This window comes from Macrobrachium nipponense, chromosome 2 (genome assembly GCF_015104395.2).
Source record: "Macrobrachium nipponense isolate FS-2020 chromosome 2, ASM1510439v2, whole genome shotgun sequence".
NCBI lineage: Eukaryota > Metazoa > Arthropoda > Malacostraca > Decapoda > Palaemonidae > Macrobrachium > Macrobrachium nipponense.
This window is the reverse complement of record NC_087201.1, coordinates 76,926,197-76,941,448: the sequence shown is the minus strand read 5'-3', so window position 1 is coordinate 76,941,448 and position 15,252 is coordinate 76,926,197. Positions and strand designations below refer to the sequence as shown.

At 41.1% G+C, this 15,252-nt stretch overlaps 1 protein-coding gene across 2 annotated transcripts; it reads right to left on the bottom strand.

The window, feature by feature from the left end:
• Nucleotides 1-822: 822 nt before the first annotated feature.
• LOC135220675 (ets DNA-binding protein pokkuri-like) lies at nt 823-12,226 on the bottom strand. Of its 2 annotated transcripts, XM_064258053.1 has the most exons (4): nt 12,093-12,226; nt 4,567-4,755; nt 3,377-3,484; nt 823-3,123 (listed from the first exon to the last, which is right to left on the bottom strand). In XM_064258053.1, the coding sequence occupies exons 2-4, from the start codon at nt 4,727-4,729 to the stop codon at nt 1,895-1,897; spliced, it is 1,500 nt and encodes a 499-aa protein (XP_064114123.1). In that variant the 5' UTR covers nt 4,730-4,755; nt 12,093-12,226; the 3' UTR covers nt 823-1,894. The 2 variants fall into 2 exon arrangements, with proteins under 2 accessions (XP_064114123.1, XP_064114124.1); XM_064258054.1 differs by lacking the exons at nt 4,567-4,755; nt 12,093-12,226 and adding an exon at nt 3,886-4,459.
• Nucleotides 12,227-15,252: the final 3,026 nt, after the last annotated feature.

The following is a 15,252-nucleotide window of genomic DNA, read 5'->3' as shown; positions in this document are numbered from 1 at the left end:
CTTTGAAATTCTGATTTATTAAAGCAAAATAAATGCAAGATAAGTTTAACCATAATGAGATAAAAAAAAAACTCGAATGTTGCCTCAACGATTATGTCCGAGTCTTTTTTTCTTCCAGTTATTCACGACTTTTATTCGTTGTCTCATAACGGTAAATATTTGATGCTGAAAGATAAGTAATTATAATGTTCAGCTGGTAGCAACAGACTGAAAATGAGCTAGCCTATCCATATTAACGTTCATAAGTAACTTTTTTTCCTTTTTTCTGTGGGAAAGCAAGAGGTATATAGCTACAACTCTCAAACTGGGTCATAACACTTCTATAATTGTAAGTGGTCTCTTTGAGTGTTATTTCTCACGAGGCAATTTTTCAGATTCTTGCACACTACGTGCATTTCTAACACCGACTAAAACTAAAACCTACATTTACCTTGTAATTCTGCCTATGAAATCCGGGCCCTAATTAGCTAAGGAGGTTCAAATCACCTGTAATAAGTTGTCCGTCATTCAAGGATCAGTTTGCTATTAAAACTTGTGCCAGCTTTTAAGGCCTTTCCATGGAACGAATGATGAATCTGTACAATTGAATTTTAGTTCTTTATAACAGATAATCTCTAAAAGCATTGGTGGTATATTTTACATCTCTGGAAAATTGTTTTAAAAGTCCGATTCTTCTTTCATTAACATCTTGGACAATTATACAGATATCCGTAACATTCAGAGAATTTCTGCGAAAACTTGAAGTTGTAAATGCTAACGTATTATTTCTGAGCATATGTTTAAAATGATTGCATAGCCCGTAAGGGTGAAAGAGACATAATATGTACAAAACAAGTTTATTTTATAAATACAACTTTATACAGTTATAATATATATCTATATGCATATGGTGTAGTTAAGAAAATGTGAGGTGTACAATTTGTAATCTTGGTTTCTAAAACATAAAATGATAAAAGTGATCAATGGTTTGAAAGACAAAAATCACATAAAACATGAAGTCTACATATATCTCCAGGAAACGTGACTGGTGGGGACGAGGGAGCTTCAAGTGGTATTTGGCAACTCTACTTCCCAGCGGTGGCCCAAGACCTTCACAAATATTCCCAGGGAGAATAAGGATGAAAGTTAAGGCCCATCTACCCATACACACACACACACTTGCTTGAATGACCAAGCCTACGATGAGTTCGGAATGATGTTATATCACAACAACTACGAGAGAAGGCGACACTATGTAAAACACTGTAACGTCATATATGCCAAGGACTGTACAGCCAAGAAACTCCCAGGCCCAAGGAAACCAAGACCACGCCAGGCAGATGCCAAGGAGGAACCAGTGTTACTAGTCTGACACGAATTCTTAAAGTAAATAACTTTGTACATATGGAGAATTAAATGGCAGTTAGACTGAGTTCTAGCCTGAAGTCGAGGAGTAAAAAAAATAACAAAAAAGAAAAATTAAAAGGGAGTGTACATTATTTATCACAGTGAGCCACAGTGAAGGTGGTAGGCAGATGAACGAGGCATCCCACTGGACACGTATGTCACTGCCAACCTGAGCAAGGCACGGAGCCGGTGGCCAGCGACCCTTTCCCTGGTGTTGATATTCACCTTCATGGGATTCCATGGCATTACAGCTTACCATGACAAGGCCAAGCTCCAACAATGCCCTTGGGTGATGCATTGTTGCATCACCCTCACAGCCACCACCGCCCATTACCACCACTGCCAAAACCACCGTCACAGCAGAATTGGCAAGAGGAGGGCACGGGCCGAGAGCAGCAGACCTGACCCTACACTTTATGGCAATGATGTCCATTATATGGTTGCTTTGGATTAGGTTAGGTCAGGTTGGGCTATTCAAGTAATACCACAAGTATCATAGTACTAATGGCTACTCGTAACTGTGCTCTAGGTACTCTTCAGTTTTGATACTGACAGAGAGACTGTGTGGCTCCCGCTTTAGATTCTGGGGTTGAGTGTCCATGGGGGCAGGTGGTTGGCTATGATACTGGTGATGGATGGAAGACATGGATAGGTCTGTAGGTCCCTCCTCTTCTTCCATAGGTGCTGGCTGTACTGCTGATGGTGCATCCTTGTTGCGTGGAGACTGTGGAGGTGCTGTACGTAACATACTAATGTTCTTAATGCTTTTGAGTTCTGAAGGATTTCTAAGGAATTGATAACAGTGGCGTTCACCCTGTACTTTGCGGAGAATGTTTACTCTGTAATAATATCGAAGGGCTCTGGACATTTTGTCATAATTCATACTTAAGTGGTTCTTCTGTATGCCCCATAACCGAGCTAAACCTGGAGGATCTACAATTTTGAACACTCCAGTCTCCCTGTTCTTCCATGCAATGTAACGCGAATATCGTTGTTGTGGGTCATTTAGTAACTGCTGCAAGAAATCCCAGAGAAGACGCCCATTAGTTCCAGTTTCTACAGGTTCTTCACTTGGTCCTGTGGGTCCTTGCTGTGGCTGGGGCTGTGATTGCGACTGGTGTTGATGCTGATGCTGTTGATGTTGGAGATTTTCTTGATGGGAAGAAGCACTCTGAGCTGCAGCTGCAGCAGCAGCGGCCGCTGCTGCGGCAGCTCGCTGATAGTCACTAAGGTGTTTTAGGGAAGCTAAAGCATGAGCAGGGAATGATGAAACAGCAGCTGTGCTGCTTGGTGGTAGAGGGGACCGCTGAGGAGAGGAAGAGTCTCTGGTAGAGTCCTCTGAATCAGACTGGCTTCCAGAGTGTGCTGATCCAGTGGAGGCAGCTGAGGAGTGATGGTAAGCTGCTGTAGATGTAGAGGAGGTGGATGAGGCTGTATCAGGGTGACGAGGAGAGCCTCCACTCTGTTCAGAAGGTGCTGGACTGAGTGTGACAGACCCGCCCTGGTGTAAAAAGTGACTGAAGCTTGTGTGCATTTCTGGGTTCATGATGGGCCATGGCTGTCCTGGACCTGAAGTGAGAGGAGATGGAGAAAGGAGAGGGTGATGGGGAGTGATGGGTGACTGGGGAACCTGAGGAGCATCCCGGAGGAGGAACTGTAGTGTGTTATGCAAGATGTCCCCTGCACCTGGAGCACGGTCAGCCAGATCAGACTTATTCAACATACAAAGGGCTTTTCCTGAAAAAAAAATAAAAAAGGTATTTGAGTACATTCCAACTTACACTGTAGGTTGTATAGTAATACTAGAAGTGAAAGATTTTTAAAGTATTTAGTCAACTGGGGAATCACAATAATGTTAATTCAAAATAATTTCTCTGCCACAGCATAATAATTTATTAAAAAATCTACAAAGTAAAATTTTTTACATTAACTGGAGTAAAGTTATTCCACTATAATCCTAAAATTCATAAACTGGAAACTCATTACTTACCATTCATACAAAATTTTGAGAGATCAATGGAAGGCAATTCGAACTCGCGCTCAAACCACCTGAGGAAAGCAGACACATCCTCACGGGACCACATTCGAGGGTCCGCAGCTGTTGACAAAAAGAAAAATTTACTTAGATTTTATGAAATCTATTTCAATAATGCACATACATCTGTGTTCACATGACCAAATATATAAAAATTGTAAGCAACACACATTATATATATATATATACACACACAAATATGCTTAATTATAACTCACTAACTTTTGATCATAAATTAAATTAAACACTATATAATCTGCACTAAGATATGAAGTTATCACTGGTGACTATTTCGGTTAACCTTTTCCCAGGAAGCAACAAACTGTAAAGCCATGGGTCTGAGATCAAATAACAAGGACGCTACTGAAGGATAACTGTGTCAAAGAGTTGAAATCACCGAGGGACTGACTGAGAAATTCATCCCAGGAACGGACATCACAACAACAAAAACTGAACACACTCACCACTACAACCAAAGTAATTCAACATTATTGTTGATGCTCAAGTCCTCTAATGTTTTTCGAAGAACTGTTATACCACTAAAATGTTTTAACTATAAGTCCAAGTAATCACTGAATGGGAATCATTACCCACTAAGTCACAAGGGAAGGACCATACAGCAAAAGGGCCCAAAGCACAATGTTCAATTTCCCTATATCAATATAGGATGCACTCGTTTTCCAAGTCCACGCCAACACAATACACCACTATGAAGTAGAAAAAAACAAGTTAATTCACTGTTGTAAACAATGTTCCCGTATATCCAAGCCACCAGTGAGCACTGCCAAATCACTGTGACTGCCACTGGCTAAAAAGGCGTTATCGGAATTCCATCCACAACTCGAAGAGTCAAGGAGCAGAATGAGAGGGAGATGTGTCACCGACGACTGCCACGTAGCATCTACCTCAGTCCGCACCTTTGCACTTGCTCATAAACCACCAAAAGCTCCTCATTAGACCCAGCAGGAAATGTCGACCTTTAGTCCCCGCCCCCAACCCTCCTTTTCACGATAAATGCCCCTTTGCGTGCCACCCATGAGACATTACAGACCCGACAGCCACAATGCAACGGTACGCCAGAGGACGTGAAAATTTAAAAGACTAAATAGGATGGGGAGAGTTCATAAGCTCTCAATTAGACTTACCAAGGTGTGTTGGCATCTGATTTTTAACATCAAGCATGGGAGAGGACGGTGAAGCGGACTGTGGCAGAGACAGTGGATACCGCCATAACAAATCCGGACTGAAAGGCAGCGCCATTCCCACCCGGTTTATTTCTGGAGTCAGGTTCAGCGGTGGCACCTTCATACTCTACAGAAAACGGAGCCTGTCACCTGTAAAAGAAAAACGTTGGTTAAAATATGAACAGATCACATATAAGATACGATTGCATCCAAATATTAGCGACAAAAGTATACACACAGGTGTCTCGTCAATATCTTCAATAGTCCCCCCTAAAACGTACATGAAAGGAAAAATCTTTCAAAGAAAACGTACGGAATTTTAGGGGTCTCTACAGAAAATGGAAAAGTGTTAATGAGACGCAACCATCCATCACCGTCAGAAACAATACTTTAAATAATGACTGGTTCTATTTGGACTATAATTAATATAACATTACAAACAATTACATGAGGTATCAGTTACATCGAGACGGTGGTAATCAAGGACTGATCCAATTTTAATGGCTAGCTAACTATACAGATGAGAAAAAGGACTTTAACAGCCGACTTCCAATTGGGAGAGTAAATTTACACAGCATTTAACTTTATAATTTGGCGACACGCTAGGGGAATTAGAAGACTTTCTTACCAAGGCAACTCATGGTCACCACTAATGCTACGGGATTGGCAAAAACAAATAAAATGAATAAATCATTAAACACAGTTCTACTGAAATACACACACGGACTCCGTAACCAATATCTCATTTTGTCATAGGAAGTCGTTAACACACTGCTCAGAAGGCGATAAGGCACACAAAGCAAACTTTAGGTAATACCGGATGTCAGGACGATTGTTGCAAGGTCTTCAAGACGATACTCGGATAGACAAAGACTTACGATTGAATTTACACATGACAACATAAACACAAAGGTTTGTACGAAGGGCTTCTTATTTGAGGAAAGAACTACGTACAATATCAGAGAACTGAAGAACTGAATCTACTGCAAATGCTCACGGGCACAAAATGCACATTTTACCTTCAATTCGATGGTGGGGTGAAAGATATGTCTATGCTTGATATTTAATCAAATTAAACCACAATTCTCCTTATGGTTCTCGTTCCGTATAGAGAGATGAGAAACCAAATGACTCACATCCGGGTATCTCAGATTAAAAATGGCTAAGGTGGCAGGAAACCTTCAAAATCTGGCTTATCAAGGGAGGCAGGAAGGATGGGATGTACTAGGAGAACTTGCAGGAGACATGGGACGCTATTTTGTCGGCGTTTCCTTTAACGAATGTCAAGAAAAGGCTTGGTTATATATATATATATATATATATATATATATATATATATATATATATATATATATATTTACATTCGCATAGAACTCATTAAGAAATTAACACGAACAAAACTCAAGAACCTTACACGTGGTTGAGAGAGAGAGAGAGAGAGAGAGAGAGAGAGAGAGAGACGAGAGAGAGAGAAGAGAGAGAGAGAGAGAGAGGGGTGGACAGGCAATGTTAAGAAGGGCGAGTAGAAGAGGACAGAATAGGATGCCTAGCGGGAGGATGTGGAGGAGGGGGAGGATGTCGATGGCTGAACAAAGAGTGCTTCCTGTCTCTCTCTCTCTCTCTACAGTCTTCATACCAAAAGGATATTAAGTGCCAGGAGTAGTACGCAGTCGTTACAAGGGGAACTAAACCACCTAACTAAACACATTGAAAAGGAGAGAGAGAGAGAGAGAGAGAGAGAGAGAGAGAGAGAGAGAGAGAGAGAGAGAGAGAGAGTCTTGAAATGCACTTGTGAAAACATCCCAATCCTGTTGTGTTGTGAAAACGTCTCTGGCAGACTGACGCTTCCCTCTCGTTTTCCTGTTCGCAAATGACTCTCCCGACGTTTTTCTTTTCCTTCCCTACACTGTAGCCAGGAAGGACACAAAATTCACAGTCTAAAATCATATACAGGTCCAGAATCAAAGGAATCAGAATCTACGATTCACCGAAATTTTAAAATATCAAATTCCCTATACAGAGAAGTAAGGTCATTTCAATTCGAATCTTACAACATAATAAGGCATGATTTTAAAAAGTTCATAAAAAAAAAAAGATCTCCTTGGCGTGACGCAAGGCAATACTACCATCACCCCCGTTACAGCCAAAGCTCCTCTCCGCCCTTCCCTCCCCCTTACCACCGCAGCCCCCCCCCCTCCCCTTTTCTTCTTCGTCAGCTAAAGCCCCAGGCCCGGATGGCGACCCCACAAACATCCCAGACCCCCTCTTTTCTTCCTTCTCTCCCACAGCCGAGATGAAACTCATGGGATGAGAAGCGAGGTGGGGGCGGGGAGGAGGAGAGGACATCTTACTCCCTTTTCCCCATGTAACTCGGGAGGAAGGTTTATGTATACTGAGCAACGAAGACACTAAAATGCCAACTGCAAAAAATCTTTTCCAAGAGTTCATGTCAAAATTCTGGAATAACCTTCATCGGAAATCTATGATTTTTCCCGAAAGCAACGGCGAGCAATCAAGGTGTCTCGTAAGCGCACACCTGAAGCTCGTAGAAATGCGTTAAACAAGAACGAAATTAAAAAGGAAAAAGCGAATGGGTGAGGTCAACTTACTCATTATCGCCTTGGACTGTTCAGTTTGCCCAGAAAAACATGCGAATACCCCGCCTACCCCGAAGCCATGGATCAATAAGGGCGTCTTTCATAGTAAATAACCGGGGATTCTACGGCATTCTGACCCTTAGCGGCACATCTCACCTGGGGCCAAGGTGTAGGTATGTAAGAGTATAATGACGTACATCCGGTCTCGCTCTCTCTCACTCGACCAATCTCAATCTCATCTCCTGCCACCTGAACACAAAGCTCCATCCTTAGGGATGCCACGATGCCTTATTTCCACCCTTACGGCGCCTGTCCTCAAGAACGAAAGTTCACTCGCTGAACTTATTTGTTAGAAGCCCCTGGGGTTCTCGCTCAATACCCCGAAGATGACAAGTAAGGTGGGGCATATGCCCCAAGTTTCTTACCTGGCGATTTTCGCCCTAATGCCTGCGCACTGGAGGGGAGGCAATGCCTCTCCTTTAACGAACAGCACCTGTGTCCCTTCCCAGCGTCAAAGGAAGGGTGGAAAAGGCTTGAAGGAAGAGGGTGCACCGCAGGGCATGAAGAGAGGGGGTCAGGTGAGGAAGAATAAGCCAGGAGGGATGGAGGGAGTCGGACAGGTATGGGATTCGGTGAGGTGGTTGGGGGGGGGGGGGGTCTTCGGCGGACAGGTGAACAGGGTGTGGGAAAATTTGGGAGTGGACCAAACCTCAGTAGACCTGCTCGTTGTCGCCTTCGGTAGGCAGCCACGATAGGAGGCATGGGGGAGGGCATAAGGGCACTACGAAATTACATAACTATTACTGTAACAGCAGCGTACAAGTAACATCTTACCAATGATGAAAGTTTCGTTAAATTCTGGCAATGAGAGGAAAAATAAGATAACCCCTTAAAGTGTAATAACAGCAGAGCTTACTGCAACATAGCGAACTTGTGTGATTTGGAAGACCAATCATTAATTTTTTTTTATAACCAACAAAGGAAAAGGAATATACATTCCCGACCAATGATTCCTTGATCAAAGGCAGCAGCCAAATCTGATTTTGGGACTTTGGCGTGAACGACAAAAATCTTAAAACGACCGTTGGTTTAATCTAATATAGTTACTAATGGAATATAAACTTAGTAATGCAGGATAAAGAATCTACACCTCGGCATTCTTTGAGAGAGAGAGAGAGAGAGAGAGAGAGAGAGAGAGAGAGAGAGAGAGAGAGAAGAAACATGATCTTCCCGCTGACCCGCACGGTACGTAGGCCACATCCGGGGCTCTGTTTCATCCGACCACTTGTTGAGGAAGAAGAGCAGTGTGACGTTTGACAAGAGGAACCTACGCTAACTCTCAGACTCAGACTAAGAGTCAGCCGATGGATCCCAATGCTTATGAGATACATGTAAACAGTACATAGAAGATCCGAGTAACTATACCATAAACGGCGATGCAGAAAAATAGGCCGGGGAACGGGGAATAATTGCTATCTTGAGAACAGGTAATCAGAAATACATTTTTTTCCCCAGAACGCAAGGAGTGGGGGGAATAAAACGTACTATGAATTGATGGAAACACGAGTAACTTTCAAGGGTGACAATCGTCACGTACAGTGGGAATATTATTATGCTGGAGAAACGTACTTCTAGAAAAAGAAACGAACATGCAAGACACAATTGTAATCGAATACTAGAGAGAGAGAGAGAGAGAGAGAGAGAGAGAGAGAGAGAGAGATGCGGGGTGAGGGCGTGGGGGGAGTTAAAAAGCCTCCGAGTGAATACTAACAAAAAGGAAAACTGCTGGAGTGGATGAGGCAGTATGGAGTAGGGTCAAAGGAAGAAGGACTTGAGGGGGACTAGGACTGGTCTGGCAGGAGTAGAGGGGTGAGGACATACGGAGTAGTGGGGGTGGAGGAGGGTGTCTGAGCTGTTGAAAAGGGTCTCTGTTGTAATCTACAACTTGTTGGTTGAGGGGAGGCCGAGAGGGGAAGGGAAAGGGAAGTAAGATGAGTTGTTGGAGAGGGGGCGGGGAGTCCAGGGGGTAAGAGGAGGGAATAATGGATGTCTCGGTAAAAAGGGGCATGATGGAAAAGCGATAGATGAGAAAAGACATTTTTTTAAATACAGAAATGGATAAAAATACGGCTCAATGCAATGTAATAAGTGAACGGGTAAAGGACTTGCGATCGCCGTCCACCTGCAATGCGTGGATGATGACGATGATGAGAGAGAGAGAGAGAGAGAGAGAGAGAGAGAGAGAGAGAGAGAGAGAGAGAGAGAGCATCGGTCGAGGGGAGAGTAATAAAGGACCTTTTTGGGAGGCGGACTAACCCCTCACACTCCTGACAAGGGTCGAACTTATAAGGGGAAAGAGAGTAACCGTTGGGGAGGGTAAGTCATTAGTCCTATTAGCACAAAAAAATCAACTAAATAACGTAGTAAAATAATCTGGTGGAAAAATATTCTGAAATAATGTTCGCTATAGAATTGCTCAAAATGCTAATAATGACAACAGCAATACTAAGACTTTAAAATTAACAAACAGTCGCATTACATTTTTTAAACCAGCAAATCGTCATAACAATACGCAATCATTAATTTATCGTATAGGAATTCGGAAATGAATTAGTTTACAAAAGATAACGACAAATCGCGATTCTCTGTCCTTATGGCGAACTCAAATAGATTAACATCCAGTAGTAATTCCACCAACGCTCCAAGAATGATTTCCGCCTCACGATCTGTCCTTGGATGAGCATAAACAACAGCCACCCACCGGTATTAAGATGACACCAGGAAATGACACCATGAGCGCACATGGTTGTATTTCGGGAAATCTTGGTTCTTTCTTCAGTGTTTACGATTAGTTTACTAAATACATGAAAAGCACACCAATAGCGGAAGGACAAGAAACTCTAGACCTCTTAATGTGTTTAGTACACATGATACGAAACATCTATGAAACCTAGGAATGTACAGCGTCATCACAAAAGTAATTTTGCAATTTTAAGTAAGAACCATGACAAATTTAGCATGGTAACAAATTTTACTTGAACCAAGATATTGGCCTTACATTACCAAACCCGTATAAACCAAAAATAAGGAATGCAGACTTAGGAATCATGTATATAAGGAAAAACTGTATACATAATTGGTGGTAATCAGTACTTGGATTACTTTAATTCTCAACGTCTATGATCTTGTTACAGCACTGGTAGTGGTCTTCATAGTGGAAAAGAAACAAATAATGACTGCCAAGCAGCTAAACATGGCTAAAAATAACCGTAGATTTGACCACTTAAATTCATCAACTAAACGGAAATGTTTGGGGGAACCCGACCACGTCATCCTGTATACTGATATCCGGATAGAGCTATTGCACAATAGCAAAGTTCTTTTCCCAGCAGAGAAACACCAGTAACAACTACAGCTTACATGAGGGATAAATTGCATACTCTTAAGAAATTACAAATAGTTAATACCATAATTTGTACGTGGATATTTAAACACAGAAGACTTTCATTACAACCAAAAATCTTGAAGCTGTATAGTAATAACAATAATGCAATAACTTAGAAGAACTTGACTTACTAAAACTCTTCATAAAAAGTTTGGTAATTTATGTTAGATTCGAAATACGAAATTCAAGATAAATTTGCAAAAGTCCACAAAAACGGAGTCGGATACTGAGTAAATGCACTACACCGTGTTTAAGTCGTCTCTATCGTGCAGTCAAATTTGAGTCTCTACCATGGCCCTGAACCAAGCTGACAATGATATAAAATAAACTGAATCAAGTCATTTATTTTCCAACGAAGTTCACTTAACACGAATCTATCCAACAGTAACACGTGGGTCAACAGAAACACGGAGGGCAACGGTCATTGATTGATCAGCTTTTGAGTAACTTGCTTACAACGCGAATTAGTAACTTGTCAATTGCACCGTCAGTATCTTTTCGACGAATTGCCTAAATGAAAACTTCCGAAAACTTTAAACGAATACCTGGATATAGCAAAAATCGTCTTATCAGGAGGGTGTGGGCCTAATTTACGCGAACCGCAATCAAATAGCTAACGGTACTTCATTCATGGGTAATGGGAATTCCTTCATTTATGATAAGAGATATTATAAACAGTGCCTTATCTCTGGCCAGACAGGAAATACCAATGCCACTCTCACTAAGTGGTAAACAACATAACGAGGCGTGATCACCGCTGTCGAGAAATGCTCCCTTTTATAAGGTGATTGCCGGGAGGGGAAGGGGCTTGTTGCACGCTCTGCATGACGTTTAAGAGTACTTCACAGAAGTTGATATTGTACAAGTCGAATAACAATGTTTTTCTTATGCTACAACTTTTAATGTACAAATAAAAAAAAAAAAAAAAAACAATACTAATTAATTTTTCGTCATTTAGATCAATGCACAAGAGATAATAGTAAAAAAAAATCTTGTTAAAATACAGACAACATAAACACAAACACTAAAATAACTTTAATCCACAATTCGAGACTCTTCTAACTTCAGTCATGAATCCTTGTGTAAAATCCCAAATGCACTTTTGCTTTCTGTCACTTTTCACTGGTGCCAAACAATACCACATTTAACACATTTACGAGAACTGCATCTTCAAAAAGTTTGAGCAGTGCTTCGCTGTTCAAGAATGAAATACACTTGTAATGTTTTTCACTGCACAGTCTTCGACGAAGTTCCCAAAATGAAAATATCCGTGAAAAATGATGATAAAATCTTGATGATGGGTACTAGAAATATTTCCGCACAAACTACACATATCTAAATACACATCATTCAACATCTCCCTGAAATAAGAAAACAAGTAAACTACAACCATCACAATCAGAGGTTACAAACAGACACCTGTTCGCACCACTCCGGAAACGCACCTCTTGAGAGCGGTTGAAAAGGCTGCCTGTAGCTATGAGGGTACAACGCAGACTGAGGCTCAAGAGATCTTGTGGGCCGACTCAACCTTCCAGTGGGGAGGGGGGGAGGAGGGAAGGGGGAAAGAGGATGAATCAACTTGCCGTATGCACCCAACAGCTTCAACTTGCGCGCTTTATTTCGATACTTGTTTAACGTCAAAATGAGACTCTTTTCTTTCCACTTTCTGAAAATGTAGAGAGTAGAGCGTTTGTCACATTTGAATACCAATACGCGCTATGCAAACCATGAAATCATACTTTTCCGGTTTCTTACCGCCTCCTCTTGATGCTGCCAAATGTGATAATGTCATTAATCACTTCCTTATAGATAAATCCTGTTTGTATGACGGCCATGTGACCGGTGGCTAAGCGTGAATTTTCACGATAATGTGCACGGATATTCCACAGTTCTCTTCTACTTTGACATTTTTTCTTTTTGTAAATAAATAAAACGTCTGGAGATTAAAGAGATACACAAGATGAGGCTCTTCCGCCCACTGTTGGATGCTGTACGACGCTTTAACTATACACTAACGTCGCATCGCTGCCAGGCGTAGGAAAACACTTCCAGGTTGCAACTTGCAAGTATGAATAAAGGGTTTTCATTTCAGAAGTTAGCAAACAAAGGCTAACACCGCGCTTCTCTCCCTGACGACAATACGCGTTTACCATAAGCTTTATTACAACTCTACGTTACGCAGTGACGTCCTTAATCACTGCTACCGCCAGGATATAAATTTACTGAATGAAAAGAAGACTGTTTTACTTACATCGTCATTATTTAAATGTAAGACACCCGGGAAATAGCGAAAAGCACACAAGTAATAACGTCGACGAGGAAGTGTCGGGATCTGGCCGTCACTCGTGTTCTTGGGGGGAATTTACTTGGTGCCTTTTTACGGCTTGTTTTTCTTCGGGACGTGATATTTCGAATGTAAGGATACAATGGATCCTGGGTGTAACTATTTCATTGTATCTTGGTTTCTTGTTTGATATTCTTTTCTTCCTTTTTTGGGGGCATATGTAAAATAATATGTTAGTCTGAAAATTGGTGAAATTTTATCTATTACTTCTACCAATACAATAATTGTTTTATCAGTATTTTATCATTTTTACGCGGCAGACAAACGCAAGTTTTTTCTCCCTTTCTGTTCGATGATCAATTTTTGTTGATGAGCATCATGGTCAGTCCAGGACCCTGTCGGTGAACAGAGGTTAGTCAATCTGTCAACAACGTTTTCCGGGTATAAGGAGGTCCCTTTTAAGCTACTTACGTCTCTCTCTCTCTCTCTCTCTCTCTCTCTCTCTCTCTCTCTCTCTCTCTCTCTCAGTATGTGTGTGTGTGTGTATTTCTAAAGTTTATCACACAATGAAAGGTTAGAACTGAAGTTAGTAAATGTAACCACATCTGAGTAACTGGAATAGGTGGTGTTTTGGGTAATTATGTTTCGAGACGTTACAGGTAACAGGCAGGTCGTAACGCGCCGCTCACAACCAAGTAGACCCGCGTTCGCTTCCGGGACGAGGAAAGAGTGGCATGGACGAGCTTCCATGACAACAAAGCATGTCTCTGTTGGCCCAAGCGTTGACTTGTACCTGGTTTTCAGTTAACAGCTGTGGGTCACTGCTGGGTGGAGAGAAAACAAACTTAGAAACTTAAGAGTAGACGTCAGCAGTGGGTATTCGTTTTAATATAAACCATTATATAAAAAGGAGTGCATTACCAAAGCATAATCACAAACGCAGGGTTCATCAGATAAGATGCTGCTTCCATTTTCCGGGTCTTCCCCAAAACGTTCATTTCAGCAACTATTGATCATTCAGAATCTTTCATCTGTACTTTGACTGCTAGATTTCATAACATAATTGACGTGCCTTCGGTGAGGAACAAAAATGTTGTGGACTAAGGTTCAGAGATCCCTGAACGTGTAGTGGACTCTCTCGGGAACATTACTGGTCAGACTGGAATCTTTTCTACAGGAACCATGGGCGCTACAAAGAACGGCAGAGTCATGGGTCGTTAACTAAGACTGGTGCATAAAACATCCATAATACGGGCACATCAACGTAGGACAGCATAAATTAGAGATGAAACTTATGATAGCGTTACCCAGCTTTCCTATTCGCAGTGATAATTATCTATTTCCTTGTGCATTCTTTATGAATTCTTTCATCTTAATTTGTGAGTGTGTATGTGGGTGTGTGTTGCATTCGTTTTTCCTGTTTTTTCACTTCTTTTTTCAAGCTGATGCCCTTATAACCATCCTTAACGCTTATTATAGTAAAAACTGCTAACACTCAAATGATCCTTTGGGTCAAATTAACAGGTTGCAGTCAGGTGAAACATTTGCAGTTTCATTCAGTGGACTGACATTTTCAGATGTGAAATTTGACGACAAAATATTTTATAAAATATGCTGCCAGGCTGCTGTATATCGATAGACGTCTTGTAAGGGGCGCATTACCCAGGGTTAAGTCTCCTGGACTTATTTGATCCTGATGGAGATGTAGCAGGTCAACTCAGAGTCATATTTCGAAAACTTGTCCCAGGAATGAATTAAAGAATATATATATAGTATATATATATATATATATATATATATATTATTAATAATATAATATATATAGATATACTATATATATATATATATATATATATATATATATATATTCATATATAAGGATTATATGCATCTATATAAAGGGTTACATATATATAATATAGAATGTAACCAGAACTACAGTCTCATGTTGTTTATAAATACGAGTGCAATTGCTGTAATGCAATTTACGTGGGGAAAACAAAGCGCCAAGCACGTGTACGATGGTTTGAACATTTGGGAAGATCAGTAGGACAAACAGGCTTTTAGCAAAACCACCATTCAGTGCCATACGGGATCACGCAGAAAATAGTGATCACCCTCTAAGGTTAGATTCATTTTCCATTCTCTCTAGTTGAGTGGCCCCCATGGAGCTGGCAATAGTAGAAAGTCTCTACACTTTAAAGTTGAAACCTTCCCTCAGTAACAACGAGAGGTCCACGGAGATGCTGTGTTTTTAAATTTTTAGCGTGTATGTTTGTATGCCTTCATGATGCAGGTATTTACCTTTTTTTAATATT